This window comes from Mastigoproctus giganteus, chromosome 5, assembly GCF_048544385.1.
Source record: "Mastigoproctus giganteus isolate SK-2022 chromosome 5, ASM4854438v1, whole genome shotgun sequence".
Lineage (NCBI taxonomy): Eukaryota > Metazoa > Arthropoda > Arachnida > Uropygi > Thelyphonidae > Mastigoproctus > Mastigoproctus giganteus.
Window position 1 is genome coordinate 119,378,851 of NC_143579.1, and position 25,299 is coordinate 119,404,149.

The 25,299-nt window shown below is 36.4% G+C and overlaps 1 protein-coding gene across 2 annotated transcripts in view; it reads right to left on the reverse strand.

Annotated features, from left to right (window-relative positions):
- SMC3 (structural maintenance of chromosomes 3) overlaps positions 1-25,299 on the reverse strand; it is a 616,656-nt gene that overhangs the window by 577,588 nt on the left and 13,769 nt on the right. For both annotated transcript variants that reach the window (XM_090374164.1, XM_090374163.1), the window contains exons 2-4: positions 17,775-17,850; positions 5,682-5,720; positions 5,369-5,508 (exon numbers count right to left, since the gene is read on the reverse strand). In XM_090374164.1, the coding sequence (XP_090230290.1) occupies positions 5,369-5,508; positions 5,682-5,720; positions 17,775-17,850 (255 nt within the window). The remainder of the gene's footprint in view (positions 1-5,368; positions 5,509-5,681; positions 5,721-17,774; positions 17,851-25,299) is intronic.

The following is a 25,299-nucleotide window of genomic DNA, read 5'->3' on the forward strand; positions in this document are numbered from 1 at the left end:
TTAGGCAGCAAACTCAAGTAAAGGACATTCTTATCAAAACTAAAGAACTAAAATGGTCTTGGGCGGGACGCATAGCTCGAAGACATGATGACAGATGGACTAAGAAAATAACAGAATGGTATCCAAGAGGAGCTAGAAGAAAACCTGGAAGACAAAGGCGGAGATGGACAGATGAAATTCACAAGTTTGTGGGTAGTAAATGGATGGCCAGTGCTCAAAACAGAAGGAACTGGAAAGTTGCTGGAGAGGCCTTCATCCTGCAGTGGACTGAAAATGGCTGATGATGATGATGACTTTGTTAATAATAAATTTCAATTATAAGTACATGTATATTCTTTTTATCCTTTATTGCAATATTTTGTTAATAAACATATAAAAACTTATTTTTAAAATTTATCATTACCTATTTCCGTCGAGCTGGAACTAATTACCGTATTTTGCACATAATTATAACTTTGAATAGTGCGAATTTGAATAACGCGACTACTTCATGGGATTCATTAGTCGCACTAATCACAACCTAGCTGTGTTTGGTTGGAGCATCCAAAAGAGTTATATGGTCGTGTCTTGATCTCAGTAGGGTGCCTTTGGCTGTGTTCCAAGTGAGTTTGAATGGCCAGTAGTGTTGACTGATGAGCCAGACTATCAGGTGGTAGTTGTTTCAGTCTTTGCTCAAGTTGGTAGAGGTCAATACGCTTTTGTTGGCTCTTCTGATGGCTGTAGATTTGTGAAAATGATCTCAGTTGACTTTTAAATCTAGGTCACCATGCGTTCATAGGTACCAATCTGTCTTTGGATTGGGCAAGATTGAATATCAGGTCTTGTAGTTTAAAGATATATTCTGTCTTGAACAAGGCTATTGTTGAACGTCCAATAAGCACCTCCACTTTTGAAGTAATTGGGTGAGAAGGAGAGTTGCAGTTTGACAAAGGAGTGATCTGAGATATAAGATGGGATATGTGTGATGCTTCTGAACAGGGGGATGGTGTGTTTTGGGATGTAGTACAGTCAGTCCTCGTATAACACGTGTTTACACTACACGAATTCGATCACACACGATTTATAAATAGGGGAACGATATCTTATATAACATGAACCGAATTCGTTTATGCACGATTCGCCTTTGTGTTTACAAGAAATGGCAGTCGAATGCAGAATCATCCCAACTGAACGCAACACAATAGGAATGAAGAGAAGATTCTGAAAATGTATTTGTTTTTTATATCAGTGAAGGGGATACACATTTTGCCATAATAACGTAAAAACGAACACAATTCCAGCTATCGGTATAATCGCAAATGCAATTAGATCGAGTTTACTACCAGTTTATAACAGATTCCACTAGCAGAAACGCAACTGGAAATTGTTTTTATTGTTTTATGGTAGTAACCCCTAGAAATGTGCTTTAGTAAAATGTGAGGTGTTAATAGTGTATCTCTGCCTTTACGGTGTTGTTTATTCAGTTGCTACAAGCACGCAGCTTTGTTTTTGTGTATCAAGCGTGCCTCCTCGTTTTGTTATTGTGCTTTATTCCCTAAATGAGTAAAATACTTAAAAGGTGCAAAAAGGAAGCGTCCTGGTGAAGACACTGCAGATTCAGAGAGAAAAAGAAAAGCAATCGATAAACAGAGGGGGACTGGGTCAAAAATTCTTAATCGGGGAAATTTATAGTGCCTAATACTATGGTTTATGGCCAAAATCACACTGGCCTCCGGCCCACCTGGGTTTTCCCAGTAAGGCTTATGGCCAGTCCGCCTCTGTTGATAGAGAAAAAATATGAAATTGTGAAACGTTTTGAGCGAAATGAAAGACCATGTGATATTGCACGTGATATAGGCCTAAATGAGGCAACGCCGAGAATTACAAAGGATGCAGAGAAAATAAAAACAACTTTCATAGCAGGAACAACTCAAAGTGTAATTAAAGTCCATTAGATTACGACACAAAGAATTGGAAAAGATGGAACGGCTGTCATCTGTTTTGATAGAAAATCAAACAAAAAACAAGTTTGCTTATGATAGAAGCAAAAGCATTAGCAATATTTTATTATGTAATAGTCGTAATAAAATACTTACGTATTTTATTACGATTATTTATTGTGTTTGGTAATGTTTTGGTTACAAATGTGTTCAATCTTGGGTGGTCGGCACCTAACCCTATTTTTCCCATAGGGCCTGTTGTTTATATTGCACGATTTTGCATTGCACGAGGGTTTCTAGGAACACAACTATCGTGCTATACGAGGACTGACTGTATCTGTCCAATCGGGCTTGGTAAGGGAGTCTTCCTGATGCTGTATTTGCTGATCTCCAGGTGTAGGACTTTTCTTATGGGTGCTGGTGTCTAAATGCATCGACCAGTTCATTATTGTTTGCCAAGGCCTGCAGGTTGTTGATTAACATTGTGCAATGCTCAGTGCATCACGCTCTGTGCATTTCTGGGTCAAGAGTGCAGTTCAAGAGCCAGCAAGGATTATGTGTTCCTGATCTATTGCAGAGATATGGCTGTATATGAAGTTGGTTATTTGAATAGCATGTTGGTCCTGCTGTGGCATATAGATGTTAAAGATATAAAGGGTTTCCTTTTGGGGTGTATCCAGGGTGGCATAAACTGCATTGCCAGCGATCTCTGCTATCACATTGAGTTTACAGGCAGACTTACGATGAATGCCGATACTCACTCCTTCTCCATGATGTTGTTGGGTTGGAGAATGACGGAATATATATGGTCAGTCTGCCCATTTCAAAGATGGCCTTGTGTCTGCTTTAATATTTGTTTCTTGCAGGAGTAGGTCAGCATGATGTCATTCGACCTGGTCAGGGGCCAATTTATTGTGCAACGCAGAGGAGCATCCTCTTGCATTAAGTGACAACATGCTAAACATCCTCACTGTCTACAGAAATAATGGTAAAGGTTTTGCAAATTTTGAGAGCGGTTAGCATCCTGATTGATGGTATAGTTGTTCCAGCCCGTTAATCAAGTAGTACAGACTCTTAGATCTATTCACATCTGCCCTGTTCTTTTTTCCTTTTAGTTTAGAATGCAGACTGTAAGTTGTGAGATGAGCAATGATATGTCAGTAGTGAACTTCACAGCTGTCACCAGCTTCTGTGGAGAGCCGCAGACTTCCCTTAGGAGTGTAGTTTTTCCACAGTTAAAGGGCCTTTAGTGAAGGGAAAGTTGCTTTCCCCGTCCTCTTCCTCTGAATCATCTGAATAATGGGAATCACGGTTGTTCTCTTTTTCTGCCTCCAGAAATTCAAGTTCTTCTTCATTTGAGTCGTGGGTGGTATCTACCTGCTTATTTATTTCCGTACTGGATGGCATGATGGGCTTATTTGGGATATGACTGTTTGACTTCTGTCGCGTTCTGTACTTATTTTTGTCGATCCTGTTGTTTTTGTTAGTGGTTGACTCTTTTCCTACCAGCATGTGCATTGTCTTTTGGTGTTTTGTTACTTTGGATATTGACTGCCTCTGGGGATTGATTCAGGGAAAAACCTCGTTTCTGTTGGTGGGCCTTCTGAAGAGAATGCGTCCTGTGGTCTTTTGTGGTTGTTGAATTTTCTTTTTCTGACGAGTTTAATGTGCGAAACATCTCACACTGTTTGATAGTTTCTTCAGTATCCCCATTTTTTCCAACATTCAACTCGCTCTGTGCATCTGGCCTGGCTAGTGATGCCTGAATTTCGTTATTACTTTCGGAAGGGGTGGAGATATGCGGGCAATTTTTCCTGATATTGCCCTCTTCGTGGCAGAAGAAACATTGTGAGGAAATGGAGGTATAAAACGTGTAAATGATTCCGTTTAAATTGGCATTGATGGGTTTAGGGACGTTGTTTGGTGCGTTGTTGGCGAAGTGCATAAGTTCTTGCCTTTGAAAGCTTTTTATATGTGAAAATTCCAGTTTCGTAGTTGCTGCAGATAGTGTGCATATTTTTCCGGTTACGGATCCATATTTGGATAAAATTCCTCTGAGGAATTTCAGGTGGGGCGTTTGATATTGTAACTTTTGTTGGTGCTAAGGCAATTGGTGCCACTTCCAGGTGATGAAAACCGATGTCTATTCCATTTTGCAGAATAGTTTGCAGCCATGAGGGGTGACTGAAATACACCTGCACAGTTCCCACTACCCATGAGACGTGAGTAATATTTTTCGGTGGTACTTTCTCCGCGATCACTGTAAAGTACTGCTCTAAAGGGTGTTTTCCTTGGTAGCAAAAATTACTATTCCATTTTCCCCGGGAAGTGATAGCAGTTGCTTCATTTGTAGGAGTGTTGTTCGACCGTGTATGTACAATTATTGGTCGCAAGAGAGGGGTTTTCGCTGGCGTCAAGCATAATCCATTAGATACAACATTAGCATAAGTATTAACAGATACTGATCTTTTGGACCTTGAGGTATTCACCTGTTGTTGCAGAGTGTGGCTTCCGGTGTCATGGTCACTGCTGGCAATAGCTGTAGGTTCCGTTGCTGTAGTTGTTTGACCTTTGCAGGCCATAGCTGGAAGCAATTGATGGGGTGGAATAAGCCGTTACTGGAATATCCAGCCTTCTATGGCTAAACTTGAAAAATTAAAAACTAACCTAACTCAAACTCCGCTAAATCTACACACACAAAATTATTACTACTCGAAAGCTCTTCCGAAGAGGAATCGAACAATATAAATCTTGACTGGGGGTTCTCGCAGACAAATGTCAAAAAAGGGCAAAAAGGCAGGAGCTCAAAAGCAATGTGTCCTATGTGAACTAGATTAGCACAATGTCAAATCAAGACAGATGGAAACACTTGTAAATATTTTTATTGTTTACAACTTCCAGAATGTCAATCCCACAGAAACAAAGAGCCCTGTATATTATTATTTTAAAATCTTATTGTTAAAAAAAAAAAATTTAAATATTGTTAAGATATTTATCTGGCATAAATCTTATTGTTATCCCAGTTTTTGGGAATTTTTGGGAGTAACCATTTTATTTTTTGGAATACATTATATCTATTCAGAACCATTATATCTGGAAAAATTGCTCTCAATTTATGAACTTTCAATTTAACATCTACTTCTTCTACAAGTTCTTCACATTTTCACACAATATTCATAAATTGAAAGCTTATTGTATTTATGTGGGTTTTTTTTTTTTTTTTAGGAGCATTAGCAACTAAGGCCATATTGCTCCGGGATATGCGGTGGTCATTCCCTGACCTTTCCACATCCTCCATATTTATGTGCATAAACATGTTTATATGCAAATATGAAAAAAATCACAGACTGTGACCAGTCAATTTATATGTAATTTCTTAGAAATAATACTCACAGTTCTACTGTGATTTTAACATAAATACTGCTTTCATATGCAAAGGCCATACTTACTGGGAGTCTGTTATCTGTATTATCAAAAATTATTTCCACAAATGCATTAAGAACACGAGGTCCTGTACCTTCATGCAGTAGTGCCTGTCGCTGTTCAGGTCGTAGATGAGAAAATTCATCACTAAGAACAAACTGGATGGCTGAATTAAGACAAAAATCCTTTGTAAATCCCATCTATCAGAGCATTATGCAACTTTAAATTCAAAAAATTCATATTCATATGTAATTTTATGAATTAATATTTAAATATGGCTAAATACAAATGATTTAAACCATTTAATATCATAACTGAATTCTAAATAAAATGACTTACCATAAAAAAAATTACTCTTGCCTGATCCATTTCTGCCCACTAAAAGAAAAATGATCGAAACACTATATATTGCATTTCTGTAAGAATGATATGTATTGAAAGAGTAAATGTTTCATAAATTTGAAGAGAAAATCAATTCTCACATACTAATTTTAATGAAGTATCAAATATGCTATATACTGCATTCATCCAAATATAAAACAACTAAAAATATACACCAATTCCTTCCCTCTGCCAACACTGCAAGAAATTTCAAAATAGAGGAAAATTTTCCTGCTGAAATAAGAGATTAGCTACCAGATAACATACAGTACATAACTGACATATTCTTCTTAAACAAAAGAAATAGCACGAGAAAATTCATTATGCTATTTTTTATATGAAATCAAATTTTTAATGATTTCTAAGTTCTTGAAATCTTTCCAAAAAAAAAAAAAAAAAAGACAGTCTGAAATATAAAACAGAAAGTAGATATCAGTTTTCTTAACATAAAATAATTAATTTCCCTTACTATAATTAACTCCTTCAATTCTTTATACATGGTAAGTAAAGTCATTTTGCAGATTTAAAAATTTGTGAACATATTTAAAAGAGAAGATGTGCTGACAGTAGTAAAAACTTAAGAGTTAAAAATTCAGTTTCATGCTCCTTTGTTACTGAATTACTGAAGGAGTCACCTGCAGTGCTGCTGTAATATAAACAGAAATGACAATGTATACTTTATTTGGATGGAAGAAGTGAAATCTAAGAAATAAGTTAAGCAGAAATTATGTGCAAAATTCAGCAAAATTCCAGCAAGTAAATTTTCAATCCATAATTGGCATAGGACTTTTGTAGTTACCAGATGTTTTGTACATCACAGTAAGTACAAAATCCACAATCCATGAAAATCAACACACTGGACTAGGACAGAACTTAATAAATGCAAAAAGCAGTGTGGAGAGTGTTGTGTAAATGGTTGCATCTAAAACCATATAAGTTGCAGATGGTACAAGCAATTACAGCCAACATTCTGTGATCGAGGTTTAATATGGCAGAAGATGAACTGCTTAAATGTTTTGGTTTTAGCAGCAAGTATACATTTCATCTCACACAAAGTTAACTCACACAAAGTCAGTGTGGGAGAAGTGAGAAACTCAACATGGTTTCGGAACACATCTGAGATCCAAAATGAACATGTTTTGTGGTACAAGTTGCAGAAAGGTATATACTGTACTGCACGTCCTTCTTCAGAATGAAGGATCACTTGTCCTATGTATTGAGACATACCAGAGAATTATTCCTATTAATAGTTTCCTTAACTCAAATATTTTTAACAGCAGTTCACTATTTGGATATATGCAAAAAAACTTCTTCACATGTAACAACCAAGTCAAGAGTACCGAATCCAACCAGTAGCATCCTGAACAAACTGATGTTGAAAGCAGTCACTGATATGGTCCAAGAAGTGACTGCTACTAGGCAAACATCCAAATCCTAAGTCCCAATCTATTCAAATGGATGAAGATATTAAGACATGATTTGCTTGCCCACTCCAGTTGCATATGCAGCTGATCCTCACTCTCAATGCATTTAGTATTAGTACTGGCAACATGCTGCATGGAAGCAAACTTATACATTACAGTCAGTTCTGCTATAACGTGCATTTTAGCAACACAAATTTGCTACAACATGACTGATATATTAAGGAACAATGTGAGTATAATGCAATTTTTGCACTGGCTCATACGTGACGTTAGCGAGTAACACGAGGTGAACGCAAAACTCAGCACCAAGCTGAATGTAGCAACCTGCATAGCAATACATACAAGTTTACGAAGCTTAAAAAATGTCAAACATCAAATTTGTGAAAGTATATTTCCCATTTACTGTAGTTGTATTGGTTGGAGACACACTGTTGTCATTCGCTGCATTCACAAGATAATAGGTGATATTGTAGACCACCTCACATTTTTCTGTTCGAACAGAAATTTCGTGAGGCGGGATAGTGTCAGCAGAGGAGTACATTTCTGGAGGTCATTACCATAAAACAAATTGCAGTTCCCGGTTTATTGGGCTTTTCTGTTAATGCAATTCATTATAAAAGGGTAGTAAAGTCGATCTTATTGCATTTGCAATAATACTGATAGCTGGAATTCTGTAGTTTTTATGTTATTATGGTGAAATGTGTTTCCCCTGCCTTGAAATCTTCAATCATATAAAAAACAAATAAATTTTCAGAATCTTCTCTTCATTCCTATTTTTTAAGCATGCTATTTTTAATGCGTGAAATTGCACAAGTGAGTTACTGGGTATCTCACTTGTGCAATTTGTGCATGCCGTGTTTGTCATTATTGATTGCTTATCTTTTTTATTGTTTTAAATTTTTCAATTCAAAAAAAGAAAAAAAAACACGTCAGTGAACAGACATATCAATTAGTAGGTATATATTACAGCGCTATATTTACTGTAATGTTTATTTATTTATCAGAAATTTAAGATGTTTAAACCTGTGTTAGCAATATTATTGGGTTTCTAACTTTTTTTTAGTGTTTTACTTACCACACTGAACATTTTTTTTGAGTGCTCTGCCCCATCCCTATTTCACCCATAAGCCCTGTTGTTTTTAATGCACGAAATACCATAACAGAGATTTTCAGGAACACATATACCTTGTTATAGCAGAACTGACTGTACTAGTCAAAAAAAAATCCATATTTCTTCCAGTATTTTTGTTCAAACTTCCCAAAATTTCTTATAAATTTATTCAAACTACCCACCTCCACTACTCTTTGGCTGAATGCTGATTTCCATGCATCTACTATTGCAACCATCCTTTTATGGTCTAACAATAGCCTTATATAATGGGATTATAACGTCCTTATCTCTACTAGCAATTGTTCGATAAATCATCAATAGGACACCATGGGCCTTTCTTGCAGCCTGTCTACAAAGCTTGGAGAACTTCATGTCTGACCATATCATAACACCCAAGTCCCTTTCCTCCACTACTGGCTTTAGTTCAACTCCACCAAGTGTATAAGTTATTTTGGGGTTACTGTTCCCCAGGTGTAATACCTTACACTTTGCTGGATTAAAGAATTTCACTTCCATAAGTCATGGTGGGGGGGGGGGTATACATTGGTTCTTTATTTTGTTTCAGACAAATTGGGATATTTCTCCTCAGTATGTGACTATATTTCCTGAATGCTATCCATCCGGAATTTATTCTTCGCTTGACTTCCAGCCATTTATCATTATTACAGCTAATGACTTGTCCAAGATAAGTATATGAATCCACCTTTTCAATTTCTGCTCCTTCAATATATCCCTTCCTGTTGCATACTTGTTCATCATTACTTTTATTTTAACCATATTCATCTTTAGTCTGAAACCTTACTAACTCAGCATAATTGATTAAGATTTTCCTCTAATTCTTCGGGAGCATGGCTTATGATCACATTATCTGCAAATCATAAATGGTTTAGGTACTCTTCATTCATATTAACTCCTTTCTGCAACTAGCCCAGTCTTCTGAAAGCTTCCTCAGGAGCAGCAGCAAACAACTTCGGAGATATTGTGTCTCCTTGTAAAACTTCTTTCTCAATTTTAATTTTGCTATTGTCTTTGTCTAGTCTAATAAAGGAGGTAGCATTCTCATATATTTTCTTCAAAATTATAATGTATGGGATGTCTATGCCTTGTCCCTCCAGTGCCCGAAACATTGCCTTATGCTGTATGGAGTCAAATGCCTTTTCATAATCCATAAATGCCGGGCATAATGGTGATTTATATTCATAGGCTTTCTCCATTAGCTGTGATATTACATGAAAGTGATCCATAGTTGAGAATCCTGTCCTAAAGCCAGCTTGCTCTTTTGGTTGGTTCTCATAAAATATTCTTTCTAATCTGTTAGTGATTACCCTTGTGAATAACTTGTAGATGTGGGACAACAAGCTAATTGGTCAATAATTTCCAATTTATCTCCTTTCTTATGCAGCAAAATTATGATTGTATTATTCCACTCCTTAGGTGTGACAGCTCTCCTAATGTATTTTGTGAAGAGTCTTGCTAGTTTTTGTGTTATGTCTCTTCCTCCCAATTTTAACATTCTACAGTAACTTCATCTTCGCCCGGGACTTTTTGATTCTTCATTTTCTTTAATGCAAGTTCTATCCAGCACTTTATGACAACAGCTTCTTACTGGCCCCTAACTTTGGAAAGAGACCTCACCAAGTAATTATACTGCTCCCATCAGGATTAGCAAGATGAACCATTTCATGGAAGTATTTAACCATCTTCCTAAGTGAAACTTTTTTATGAACAAAATGATTCAGTTCAAAAATACCTAATGCTTTTCTATGTGCATATACATTTGAATGGGGGTATAATTTATCTATTATTGCTCTTTGAAGGAAAAGAAGATTTTTTTTAGTCCCAGTTGCTCATCTTCCTGAAACTCAACAGTCTTTTTAACTCTGAATGAACTGTATATCCTTACAATTACACCCCCAAACACACCAGAACTTTCATCCAGACATCACTCTACCAAAAAACATCGTCTCAGCCCTGAAAACAAAAACTAAGGGTCGCTCTTATATTTTCTTTGGAGAAACCAGGAAAAATAAGAAAGTATCTATCTACTTGATTCTGAATAACTAATTTGACCAAAGAGCCGTAACATCACAAAACTCTTTGGAGCCATCCACCTCCTTAAGGCAAAAGCAAAAGTGTATTTGAAAGGACCAAGGAGGACTTCCAACCATTGAGGGGCTCAGACCTCAATGAACAGGATTTTCTAACCATTCAAGGGGTCACAAGTGCCCCCCCCCCATCAATAGAGCTAATGCTGTAGAAAATATGAATTAAGAGCTAAAAGGATTAAGAATTAATCCCTTTAGATATTAAGGGCTAAAACATTCCACAATTTAGTGGTGCCTGTAAAACCTACACAACCACCGCATCTACTGTACTGAGAAGTCGTGCTGTTAAACTGCTAACTATGTGTCCACAGCCACTGGAAAAGATTAAGGCATATTCCCAATGCGGACACTGGCTCTGGTCAACCTGTTTTCTACTGTAAGCACCTTATTAGCAAATTAGGGGAGGGAGGGAGGGAGGGAGGGAGAGAGAGAGAGAGAGATATTTTCCTTTATCCCAGGAATTCATCTGTTTTGCAGAAATGAGTCATCCACACTTTCACTAAACTTTACATGTCTCTGTTTAAATGGCAGGTACAAGTGTTCCCTAAACCAGTTTTGTTAGCTGCTGTGCAAGAAACCTTACACGTCTAAGAGGAAATCCTTGAGTGTGATGGAAAAAGTGGAAGTGCTTAATAGTGTAGATCGGGGTTTTAAAAAAAAGAAATCACTTTAAAATTTAGTATACCTGCTAGTAGTGTGTCAACCATTCTGTAAAACTGTGTTTTGATTCTCAAACTGTTTCAGGAAACAGGACCCAGTTGGAAGCGTCAAAATTATGCCTGTATGAAGTTGCAGATGAAGCCTTTTTTAAGTGGGTGAAGTTGACTCGAGACCAAAACATACCGATATTAGAGCCATTAATAAAAGAAAAAGCTATGGAGTATGCATCTACTCAAGGGCATAAACCATTCTAAGCCAGTTCAGGTTGGCTGGATAATAAAAAGTGCCATGGCTTACTCAAAAAAGTTATTTCTGGTGAAAGTGGAGTTGTAATCAGAGAAAAGAAACAGTTTTGAAAAAAATTATGGAGGTTTACGAGCCCAAAAACATATTCAACATTGATGAAACATATCTATTTTTTAAATATTTGCCGAACAAGACACTGATTTTTAAAGATGAGAAGGAGAGAATTACAGTCTTAGTTGGTGCAAATATGGCTGGTAATGAAAAACTGAAGCTTTTGGTAACAGGCAAAAGTAAACAACCCCAATGTTTCAAAGGAGTAAAGTCGTTAGAGTTGGACTGCAACTACAAAAAATCTTGGATGACAAGTGAAATTTCTGAACAGTGGATTTTAAATTTCGATAGAAAGATGACGACAGAAAACAGAAAAATCACGTTGAGTGTCGATAACTGCCCTACCCACCTTCACTTGGTAATTTCAAAAGTTACAAGTGTGAAGCTTGTTTTCTTCCCTCCGAATACCTTGTCTAAACTGCAGCCAATGGACCAAGGCATTACAAGAATTTGAAAATTCACTACTGAAGGCACATTACTAAAAAAAAAAATTATACTGACAACAGAAACCAACCAACTTATAGATTTGCAAATGTACATATAAGAGTGGCAAAAGTGTGGAGTCAAGATGTGACGGAAACAACGAGTAATTGTTTCACAAAAGCAGGTTTTGCTAAAATGCCAATTAACAGGGTTGAGAGGGATGAACTACTACAACATATCGAGCAACCCCGGGAACAACTCCAAGTGAGAGGTTTGATCACTGGAGAAATTGTTCTTGATGAATTTTTAGGAGTTGATAATGATGTCATAGTAGCTGAATATCCAAGTGACTACAACGTTTTGGAGAGTATTCAAAGAACTTGTGACAATATCAATGATGAGTTGGAGGTAAATATTAAATCTTCCAAACATGAAATGTTGGCAGCATTTAAAACTTTGAGTCGCCACATCTTCAGTGTGAAGAAAATGAACCAGAAAATATATTTAAGTATTTAAACAAATGTGAACATTTTTATGAACTATGTACAGTAAAATCCAGTGTACAACAAAAAATAACCAAATATTTTACAAAATAATTTTTAAAAGTGTACTAATATATTGCATGCATAATGTTGTAGTCATTTCTTAATATGCATGTATTAATAAATTAATTGTTCTAAAATGTTAGAAAATTTATTCATTACCACTTATTTCTAATTTTTAAGCATAAACAGCAAGGTTTGCCGTCCCCCACCATAAAAAACTGAGGTTTTTCGTCCAGCAAAGCAGGCAAATCGACCAGAGAACACATGCAATTTACACACACAATATACGAGTAGTTGGAAGTGACTTTTCAGGTGACCCTGATATAATAGTTTAGTTTATTCATGATTTCCTATCTTTTACTATATTTCTGAACGTTGAATTGCAGTATTTTTCAACGTTGAAAAAGTCATATTTCTTTATAACAAAATTTGTGTTTAACAAATTTTTTCAAACAAATGATCAATTTCATTATATAGAGGTCCGACTCTATATATATCTGATACAAATAGTCAACAGGAATATGATGCCCTTTCTACATATCAGTAAAGGTAAGTACCACTCTTTACAAAGGGTACTATGTGAAAATATGTTCTTGTTTATACTCCAGCACGGCTACCAGGTCAGTGGAGTTTACATTAAATCAATCGATACAAATGTTACTCGTATTTAGCAGTCACGGATTTGAACCCCGGTCCCCTCAAAGAGCGTGTGATACTGCATTCACATCCTGACCACTTGGCTATGTCAGGCCTTCTTCATGACAATAGGTCAGCAATAAATTACACAAAGAATTCTTGAAATTAATGTCCTCTCACTGCTTCCCATTTCACTCCAAGATGTGATGTTCTACATGCAAGCTGTTACATTTTCTGGATGAGACTGTCAGCCATTTATTGCAGCAGCCATAGCCCAAATAACAGCTGGCATCTGCCATTATTATTTATGCTGTTTTACACAAAGACATCACCAAAAGAGCAGTGTATTTCCAACAGAGTTATTTGCAAAAATTCACTTTCTTCATATTGAAGATGTTTGAAATATTTCTTATACTCTGTTGGCACATCCCTCCAGTTTGTTTTGCTAAATACACTTTTTCACCTATAATATCTAATTTTTGTATCCAAAGAAATCAGAAATTTAATAATTCACTTATCACATTGCTTTACTAAACTTTGCTATCAAAATGACAAAATTAACTGCAATAAAACATATCCTGAATTCATTGAAAGCAAATCCAATGTGATCATTCATTCTGAGAATAATAACCATTGCAGACTGTTTTACACAAAGATATAGATTTGAACTGTACCCAGGTCCACAGAGATTGATTGGGTTTTGTAATTTCCATCAACAGATGGCCCAGAAAACACTGGAAATAATTCACTGCATCAACTACATATGCTAAGTTGACAATTTATCAGATACACTGACCTAACTGCAAGATGCTGAAAGCATTCCAAGGGAATGTTGACCATGCAGTCTTAACTACATTCCAGAATCACGTCATAGTGGATGGCAGCAGATGTTAATCACAAACAAATCATTCCACAGATACATAATAAAATTGATATGAGGTGGCCGCACATGCCAATGAATATGGTAAGATCACCATACTTCATTGTCCTGGTACTATTCCCAAACAATGCACACCTTTTGACTCAGTATAATATCCTACCAGAAGCAACTGTTATCAGATGAATAAACTATGAGCATGAAGAAATGCACCTGGTTAGCAGGAATGAACAAGTAGGCTGTGGCATTCTAAGGTTAACTCACCAGTATCAAGAAACCTAATGTGTGCCGTGGAAATATTACCTGCACCACACACACTTCCACCACCACTATCCTGTAGTGTTAACACTGATTCATGCTGCTTTTGCCACACCCAGGTCCTGCCATTAGCAGGGAACAACTGAAAGAAGCATTTGTTGAAATATACAAACTTTTTCCACTCCTAAAATGGCATGTGTCAATGATCCTATGCCCACTACATCTATTACTGCTTCCTCTTCAGCCAAAAGGAAGGATATAGCAGCCAAAAGCATCACCCCCGTGAGGCTTCTGACTGCTATACCCCATCCATGACAGATTTTGAAGTGAAACTTCTTTAGGCACGCCCCAGGCAGTTTTCACATTGGAGTAACTTGCATCGGTGGAGTGACAAAATCGTCGCAAAATGACTCTTCGGCCCACCATTGTAGCACTCTGTACCAGGCATGAGCGACACGGCAATGTACATAGCAGAAATGCATGACACAGTCAGTACCTCTACAGTGCAGCCACGGTGTAATTCACACTCATGTCACATTTACGTTTTAAATCACTATATCTCAGTTTCTAGCAGTCAGATTTTAAAAATTTAAAAACCAAAATATTTCTTTCGTCATTCTCTACCATATTTCCTAAAAAATTTCAATGGAAAAAAAATGCCAATGACTAGATCTGGAATATCGATCGAGTATTTCAACGACACTTACAACTTTGAAGTCTGAAATTTATGCATCATGAAGGTAAAGCAGCCTCTCCAGGTTCCATAATAATAGAGAAAAATATATTGTCGGTCCAGAAAACAGTAGCTAAAAATTTATTAAGAACTAATAAGTAGTATAAAACAGGTACAAAATACAATAAAATAAACAACGTAAGCTTTCGAGACTATGGGTCTCTTCTTCAGCTATAAATACACAAATACGTTACATATGGAATCAAGAATAGTACCGGGCGTGGTCATGGTAGACCAGGGGTTCACAAAATAAGGCCTGCAGGTCAGAACTGGCCCAAGGATATTTCAATTAGATCGTAAAAATTAATGTTTATATTAGATTACAATAAAATTTATGAAAAACACATATGTAAATTATTTAATTGAGTGTTACAGAATCTAACCCCTCATTTTATATACAAATGTTAGTCTCAATTTACACGACTTTCATTTACATGTTACTTTTGCAGAACCAAACTACTGTGTAAATGGAGAGTTAGGTGTATATATAATATTTTTTTATTTAATGGTTTAATATTTATATATATAATAAGAAGAAATGTATGTATGGTTGAACTTGTGTACTTAATGGCCTTTTAAACTGGCAAATATGAAAAATAAGAGAATAATTAGAATAAATTAAGAGAATTATAGAATAAAGTACACTAATACGATAGGTGGGTCCGACGAAAATCGCTTAAGTCGAATTTGCGTAAGTCGGGGTAAAACTTTGCATATAAATACATATAAATTTTGTTTAATTGGGACCAAGGACTAACAAAAACACTAGTTTAGAAGAAAAATATTTAATAAAATTGCAGTTCTTTATACATATTAATACAAAATATGTATTAAAAAAATAAATGAGTTACGTAAAAAAGTTATTTCGATGTCGATGGCTTCATAAAATCTAACGAATTCGTCTGACGACACAGCGCCTTCTTTTTTTCACGCGGAATTTCTTCGTAGCAAGCTAATATTTTTTTATTCCTTGCTTTGTAGCTAACGCGTTCTTCGTTGGAGTCTATGTTTTCTAAAATTTTTAAGCCCTTTTAAATTGAGCTGAGATCATCTGTCAAGCTTGCAATTGTCATGTGCTTTTCTGGTGGAACTGGGTCTGAAGTGTCGGATACTTCAGTGACGTTTTGCTCACGCATCTCTATGAGCTCATTCATTGTCAGCTCCTGACTATGTGAATCCAACAGCTCGTTGACATCATCACCAGTGACTTCCAAATCTAACTGCCTGGCAAGATTAACAACTTCTTCTATCACATTAGCGACATGATCAGTTTCTGGTGTTGTTTTCGTCTCGGTTTTGAAAAAAAATGGACAAAGTTACTTCCAAACACCATTCAATGTTTTTTTGTGAATTTCATCCCAAGATTCTTCAGTGATTCTTACGGCATCTAAAAGATTGAATTGTTTCCAAAAGTCTTTAACAGATATCTCACTATTTTGTCTCATAGCTTCATTCAGACGTGCAAACGAACGCCTCATGTAGTAAGCCTTGAATGTTTTGATGACTCCCTGATTCATCGGTTGAAGCAAGCTGGTTGTGTTTGGAGGCAAAAACACAACTTTCACATGTGGATCAAAATTAATTAGGGTGGCAGGAGGGTTACTAGGTGCATTGTCAATAAGAAGCATCACTTTAAATGGAATCTGTTTAGACTTGCAATAACGTTCGACTTCGGGTATGAAGTGGTGACCAAACCAGTCCTCAAAAACGTAAGCTGTCACCCAAGCTTTATGATTTTACTTCCAAATCAATGGTAAGCTAATTTTAGATATACACCAAACGAAAAAATCAAGAACCGCGTAACTCCGAGTTCACGTAAGTCGGGGTATTACTGTATAAAGAATGAAGAACAGAATAAAGTATAAAGAATGAAGAACAGAATAAAGAATAGAATAAAGAGAAGGCAAATAAGAGAATAAGACACTAATGTTTCTATTTTACGTATAAAATGGGTTTTTTTGCAATTTTCAATAGAGTTAATATTTTTTTGTTTTTAAAAATAAAAGGCATGAAACACATAGCATGTTTTAAAAAAAATTTTTATCTTTTATTAAAACTTGAAAACTACATGCAATAAATACCGCAGCTAAAAAAAAAAGATGAAATATTGGCACTGTTTAAGCAGAATTTAAAAAATATATATACAGTTATGGCCCCATATCCACTGATTCAGTTACCCGCAATTAACCACAGAAAAAAAAACGAAAAAACTTAACAAGTACTACTCGCGTGTCCAATACAATGCTTCCCTTTATTTTTACGGTGTTGGTTTTAAATCGAATAGCTTCCCTTTATTTTTTTACAATGTCGCATACGGTTTGGTCACCAACATTATAATGGATCATTAGAGATTTAGTGGATGCACCGTTTTGAATAATTTGAAAGCACTGCTCTTGCGTTTGCCCATCATTTTTGCGATTTATAAACAAACAAAAAAAAATTCTGACATTCCTGACATAAATAACAAAACAAAATTTGTCCTTTTGCAGTGCGATAGAGCACAACAATCAACGCAATGAACTAAATCAAACTAAACATTTGGTTTTTTTTTTTTGAGCGGTAGGTGTGAAGACAGCAGGGGTTGCAAGTAAATACCACCACTTTGCTTATTGGAGGCTTGAAGTGGTGAAACCCATGTTTAGTCTCTAGAGCAAAGTTTCCGGCATCCCCCCCCCATACTTCTCCTTCAACCCATGCACAGTCTAAGTACTATAGATTTTGATACCTTTCATGTTTGAGGTTTTCATAAAAAAAAAAAAAAAAATAGGTACACTAATCTCCCAATGATGACTTATAACGCCAGTTCTTGTCCCTTATTTACAACTTGCAAAATATCTGTTATACCTATTCCAGTTCTCCCATTGGCTGAATAAATATCACTAGGAGGAAACTTATTTTAATGTATAGAAAGATAATTCTTACCTATAACATTATGCCTGGGACTAAAAGGCTCAACAACAGTTTGTTCTCTATAACTTCTAAAGCCCTGAATAATAACCTATAGAAAAAAAAGAAAAAATTATTAAAGTGCCAGTTATCAGAAATGGCAAACACTGATTATTTAATTAAACAAATAAGTTATGCATTCTGCATGCACACAAAATGCACCTTCAAAAAATCACCCAGTTTTAATTTTTTTTTATTTATAGTAACCCTAAATATGCAGTAACAGACTAGATATTTTAACACACTGTAAGTAAGCGAATTTATTACACATGTGGAATATTTAATTCATTCACTTATACGAAAGGAAACTGATACAATTAGACTAAATTAGTCCCAATAACTAAATAAAATTGGCTACATTTCAGATTGCTATATTGATATCCAGCCCTGGAATTTAGGTTTAAAAGAACACTATCATTTGATTATCGCCCCAAGACCATCTGAATTCTACACCTATTGGCTCACCTTTGTCCAAACATTAACAACCTCAGTATTCAGTACAGCCTACAAGAAAATTTTCCTAATAGGGATAATAAACGAGAGGCGGAGGGAGAAAGCAGCAAAGAACAAGATCAATCACAGTATTAAAAACCAATAAAGATAATTAACAACTTGATTATGCAACCAAAATCAGAAATCTACTGGAAAAAATTTTTACTATATTTGTCAGTACCCAAACACCAGACCTTCAGCATTAGGTTAAAGAAAGTAAAGCAGAAACTGAAGTATTTGATAATCAACAAATCGGATGATGAAAACAAATGATGAATCAAGAAAATCCAGAAAAACGAATGATGAATTATACAGAAAAAAAAAAAAAAACACAATCCAAATAGTTCAGACCTGCTGCTACCTGTTCAAGTGCATAAAGAGGGATTCCCAGCCAGATTCATCACCGATAAAAGATTCCATCCTGTTCATCATTTCTAATCAATTTCATCATACAATTAAAAGATTTCCAGAACGGTCAAGGTCTGTCAACTCTCATCCCAAAGAATCCTCTTTCCATCAAGGACACAACACTATCTAGAAATCAGAAAGATTTGAGTCAATGTATAAATCCATATCTTTGGAATAAGCAAAAGCATGTATTAAAGAAGCTTTAGATCATCAACTATACAAAGAATTTTAGAGACCTATATATCTACAAAAGACACTGGATATTCAGATCAATCAGTAGGTGGGGCAGCATTCCGCACAGTGGTATAATCAGGTTTCTCCTATAATCAAATGATAACCTTCTTATAATGTGTTCAATGAAATGTATGGTTTTAAACACAGAATGCAGAAAACCTTGCAAAAATATGGTAAATTTAAATTTAACTGTTATTCAGTATAACAAATAATTTTTAAAAACCAAGAGCAGTATTTCCATTTGTAAGAAAACCTTCTCCTAAACAACCAAAAATCCAGGCTTAAAGACATTTCAATAAACAACAGAAGTCCAAAATGTAGCCAAGCTCATTTGGTTATTGAGACTATTTGGATATAACCATTTCAATTTTTCCTTTCATACCAATAAATTAAATATTTCACATGGTAAAGGGTTTTTTTTTAATTAAATTTTGTTAAATAGTAGTTCTGGCATATATCTTTTTATAAATATAATACTTTGACTAAAACTGCTATGCTGATCACGAAAATGACAAGTAAAAATTATAGCAGGTTTTTTATACATCTTTTATTTCTGTGCAACACACATGAGAAAGCATATATACACTTACTATGCAATTTGAAATAACAACATTATTAAAAAGAGAACAAACTTTTATTCATTAACAAAACATCATATTCTTATATTATACAGAAATATTAAAATACAAAAAAAAAGGCAAAAATTTGATATAGTTTTTTTAACTCTTATGTATAGTTTTGCCGTCTCTTTGGAAAAACCAACCTTCATTCATTATGACCGGATCCCACTTCCCTAGATAACACAGTTCCATTACACTCACATCCCAATGAAACCTTTCACCCTGTTTATCATTAACTGCACTCCAGGTTAGCAGATGAAAAAATTTAGATATAAACATAAAGTGTATTTTGAAAGATGTGAAAAAGTGTGCATTAGCATTAGTAGAGGCATTTGATGCAAGAAAGCAAGCTTATGCAGCATCAGCCAAAAAAAAATAAAAATAAAATTTTAAAAAAATAATAATAAATAAATAAATAAAAAATAACCACTTCCACTTCACCCCTCTGTTTGTTCGAAATACCTGTCCAGCTGAGCCTTAAACTTATTTAGGCTATCAACTTCCACGACAAGGGATGGAAGTCTATTCCACCAACCAACCACCCCGCTGGCTAAAGGCAAATTTCCTCACGTCTATCCTACATCTGTCTTTTCTCAATTTGAATTTATGCCCTCTCAGGTGATTATTCTGAGCAAGAGGAAGAATCCCATCAGCACTGAGCATGCTTAAACCATTCAAGGCTTTATACACCTCTATCAGATCACCTCGCTGGTGCCTAGTCCCCAGACACTGTAATTTGCAAAACTTAAGCCTTTCTTCATAAGAGCACCCCTTTGTTCCATTCACTAATCTTGTTGCCCTTCTCGGTACTCGTTCCAGCATCTCTGCATCCTTCTTGAAATGAGGCCTCCAGACCTGTATACAGTACTCTAGGTGTGGCCTGACCATTGCCTTATACAATGGAATAATCACCTCCTTATCCCTGCTGGAAAAATTCCTGTATATCATTGACAATACTCCATGAGCTACTCTTGCAGCCCGTCTGCACTGCTCAGAGAACTTCATATCTGCCTGCACAACCACCCCCAAGTCCCTTTCATTCTCTACCACTGTCAGTGTAGTACCACAGAGTTGATACGTTGTTCTGGGGTTGCTGTTTCCCATATGTAGTATTTTACATTTTTCAATGTTAAACTTCATTTGCCACCTCTCAGCCCATCTGCTCAACCTTTCCAGATCCTGTTGCAGTAGCATAGTGTCAGTAGTGTCCTTGACAACCCTGCCAACCTTCGTATCGTCTGCAAACCTGGACATTAAGCTGGATATACCATCATCAATATCATTTATAAATACAGAAAACAATAATGGACCCAATACTGAACCCTGAGCGACTCCACTAATAACATTAGTCCACGATGAGCAGTGTCCATTGATTACCACTCTCTGTCTTCTCCCCCTCAACCACCCCTTTATCCATAGCAGCAATTTGCCTCCAATGCCACACTTCTCCAATTTGTGCAGCAGTGTTCCATGTGCAACAGTATCAAAAGCCTTTCTAAGATCCAAGTATATAATATCAAAGTTATTCCCTGCATCCAGTTCTTTTGTGACTGCATCATAGTATCCAATCAAATTGGTCAGGCAAGACTTCCCCTTAACAAAACCATGCTGTGTCTGAGCTATAACTGAAGTCTTGTCTAGGTGATCCTGCAGTGCTTCTTTAACCAGTGCCTCCATTAATTTTCCTGTTCGGGAACAGAAGTTAAACTCACAGGTCTATAATTACTTGTGTTGCCCTTTGATCCTCCTTTGTGAATTGGGGTCACATTTGCACATCTCCAGTCCACGGGTACTTCCCCTGAGTCCAAGGAAGCTCTCATAATTAAGGATAAGGGTTTGCACACTTCCTTTGCTGCCTCCTTTAATATAACTGGATAGATCCCATCCACCCCAGGTGCCTTTCTTGTGTTTATCTTCAACAATTTCTCCTCCACTTTACTCTCAGTTATTACAAGATTCTCTAGCTTACTGCCAGAGTTGAATACACCTCTGGCATTCCCCTCGCTGAATAACTCCTCATGTGTGAATGTCGATGCAAAATATTCATTCAGTTTGTTAGCTACCTGAGCAGGATCATCAACAGTTGACCCATCGATATCAAGTGGACCAATCTGATTCATCCCTTTCCTTCTAGAGTTTACATAAGTAAACTCTAGAAGGAAAGGGATGAATTTGCTGTTTTTCTTTGCATCCCTTGCCAAAGATTTCTCATAATCTGCCTTCGCCTACCTAACCTCCTTTGTAACTTGGTTACAGATCAACTTGTATCTATCATAGGCTTCTGTGTCACGTGTTAATTTGTATGTATCCCATGCATTTTTCTTCTCTGCCATATGTCTCATTAGTTCATCTGACATCCACTTAGGCCTAAACCTTGAACAATATTTCTTAGTTGAAATGTAAAGCCTAGTATCTTCCAAGATAAGTTCTTTGAATGCTTCCCATTTTGAATTTGCTGTTGGTAACATCATCAGTTGGTCCCACTGTATAGAATTTAAATACTGTCTCAGTCCATCGTAGTTGCCTTTAAGAAGGCAATAACCCTTCCCTTTACCCCTGATGGTAGTTACCTCTTTGAGTAAATCCCACTTCAGCACACTGTGATCACTGCCACCTAGTGGTTCATTTACCTGCAGATTCTTAATGCATGAAGAATCACTACTGATAATCAAATCAAGAGTATTACTCCCTCTAGTTGCCTCCCGAACATGCTGATGTAGAAAACAATCATCCAATAAATCCACAAAAGCCTTGCTAGTGTGTGAGTGACCAGCCACCAAATTCCAGTCAATATCTGGGAAATTAAAATCCCCCCTTATAAGACTCTGATTTACTGGCCCACTCTATTTCCCCGTACAGTTTCTTATTATACTCATCAGAGTCATTAGGCCTATAGCACACTCCTACTCTCAATTTTGATCTCCCAATGCTTATGTCACACCAAACTGACTCGACACTGCACTGTCCAGCAATGTCGACTGGCTTCACTTCCTTGTATTTTATGTGTTTCTTAACTAATAGCATAACCCCTCCTCCCTTCCTATCCTGTCTATGCTTTCTGTAGACATTGTACTCCCCAAATTCCAGTTCTGCATTCCTTATATCTGTGTGACACTACGTCTCTGAAATCCCCACAATATCTGCCTTTGATGTTTTGAGCAATACCTCAAATTCATCAAATTTATTTACTAAACTCCTAGCATTGGTGTACACGCAAGTATACATGCACCTGTTCTTTTTCTTAGCTACCCTAACACAACCTTGTGTTTATTTGTTCCCCAACGATTCCCAGCAGTCTCTGAAATATCCTGCATCTTATTTTCCAGGCTGCGGCTCATTCCAATAGAAGCAGTGCAAGAATCACTTTCACCTCTGCCAGTGGCTACTGTTAATCTATTAGTCCTTGTATCCCCCCCCAATCTAGCAGTTTTCCGACCCACCTAACACTGCCTCGATAGCATCAGCAAACATTCTTGCACCCTTTCTATTTAAGTGTATCCCATCCCTGTAGAAGCAGTCTCTCCTGTTAACAAAGCATGTCTTAGTGTTGTACAGAAATTAGAGAAGACTCTACTATGTCTCTTTCCTGCATCTTTGGGTAATATAAAGTGAAAAAACAAACTGTGTCAGATATTGTAAAATGCAAGGCAAAGCTTAAATAACTGCAGGCAATCTATTCTTCTATTCTTTATGCTCACACCAGAACAAACTTTGCTTTCACAAGTTGCAATGATAATGCACTGCTTTTGAATAAACATCTCCAGAAGATTAATCTCCCAATTATTAAATATCTAAGTATTAAAACAAATAAAACTTGAATGATGATCACAATTCCAAGCTTCATAGCATGAATGCAATGTTCTCTGTGCTCAGAGGAAAAAACTTTGCCTTCACAAAGAATTGCATTAGTATTGTACTACTTTCAAATAACATAATACAGTGGTGCTGCTCCAGGCAGGTTGCTTCTCACACACAACTCTGGGGAACCTGCATACAAATAATTTCAAAAATTATATACCATGCAAGGCATAGAAAATTAAAAATGTTTATCTTCAATTAATAGTTAACACAGGTTTCTTATTTTCAAAAGGAATTTCACAGACACAGTGAAAACACTGCAGGATTAAGGAGCTTTCAGTAATGTATAGTGTTGATGGGAGTATTTCCATGGTTGGCAATAGAGAGCACAAGAAAGTAGCAACCAGTTTTAACCAAAAGATGCAGTTTATACAGTTTTTACAAGTGCTGAACTGGCATGAGTGGACACAGTGCTGAAGTGATTTCAGCTGGTAAAAAACTAACGAAATGCATTGGAAATACTTCAAACTTTGAAGGTTCACCAGTATCTCAACTTCTGACTCTGAATAGTTTTTCCAGGCACCACTATGTGGTCACAGTAAATTATCTTCTACTAAGTATCAACCAATAAAGCTGAAGTAAATAAAAAGCTTGTTGATGTGTAAACATCTTTGGCGGCACCTACTAAATTTCGGAAAGTAGTAAAACCAATTTGTCATGATTTTGCAATGCAGAAATGATGTCATTTCTGTTTTATAACAAAGAAAAACTGCATTGGGAGAGGAGATCTTGCAAAGGATCATGGGAGGTGATAATGGATGTGTTCAGAGCTGGCATAAACCAGCTGGTGGTGGAAAAACATTTATGATTTGGAGAATACTACTTAGGTGGCTTTGGGATAACCATTGCCAACCATGGCAGAAACCTTTTGGTAACCAGAATGAAATGGATATCTTGAGGGCAGTGATCTTGGATGTGCTCAGAGCTGGCATAAACCAACTCTGAGCACATCCAAGATCATTACCTTACCTGCACTCCAGCCTTACCAGTGGAAGCGCATGTAATGTAGGCATTACAATACCCGTATTGCTGAAGCGGTTGAATATTTCCATCAAGAGGTGAATCATAAATGTTTTTCTGCAACCAGCTGGGCCGGTCAAGAATATTTGAATCAGTTCGCGATTGGGAGATAAACTCCAAATTACATGTATAAGTAGAATCTTTTGCTTATCATTGGCCATTCTCATTAAGTGCAGAAGTCTTTGTTGGTCATCAAGTTTTCACTTTTCTTTGCAACTGCACTGAGTCGGTTGAGCGTGGTGAGCTTTAGGTCCTCATTCATCTCGCTGTTTGATTGATTGCAAAAGTTTCGAAAGGAGTCTTCTTCTCGCAGTCGCGTCACAAGGCTATGCAAGTCATTACCACATGCTTCATTAAGGTCAACGTCATCGCTGTATTGACACATCGTCTTACCTATTTCAATCATTTTGTGAATGTCCAATTCATACAATTTACCATCTAGTATGAGCTCTTCATTGTCATCGTAGATCTTGACATATTTCATCTCTGACAGTTTCCTCTGTTTCGTCAATTGTGTATTATGTGTGGATACTGTCGTTTCTTGCAGATTTCATAGCGCTGCACGTGTAATTTGCGACAAAGCATGACAGAGTAACATGATCCAACATGATAGTATGATTGCAACAATACAAATACTTGTATTGTTGCAATCATACTATTCAACAAATGGCTACAATCAAATGGGCAATTAGGCTATTGGCGTAACCTCTTCCAAATGTTGATTCGGCAGAATAAGCAGTGGGCGTGTTTCCTATTTATCACTAACATTGATTCAATTTGGTAGAGTAAGCAGCGGGCATGTGTTTCCTATTTATCACTAACATTGATTTGGTAGAGTAAGTAGCAGGCGTGAGCATAAATTACATTGT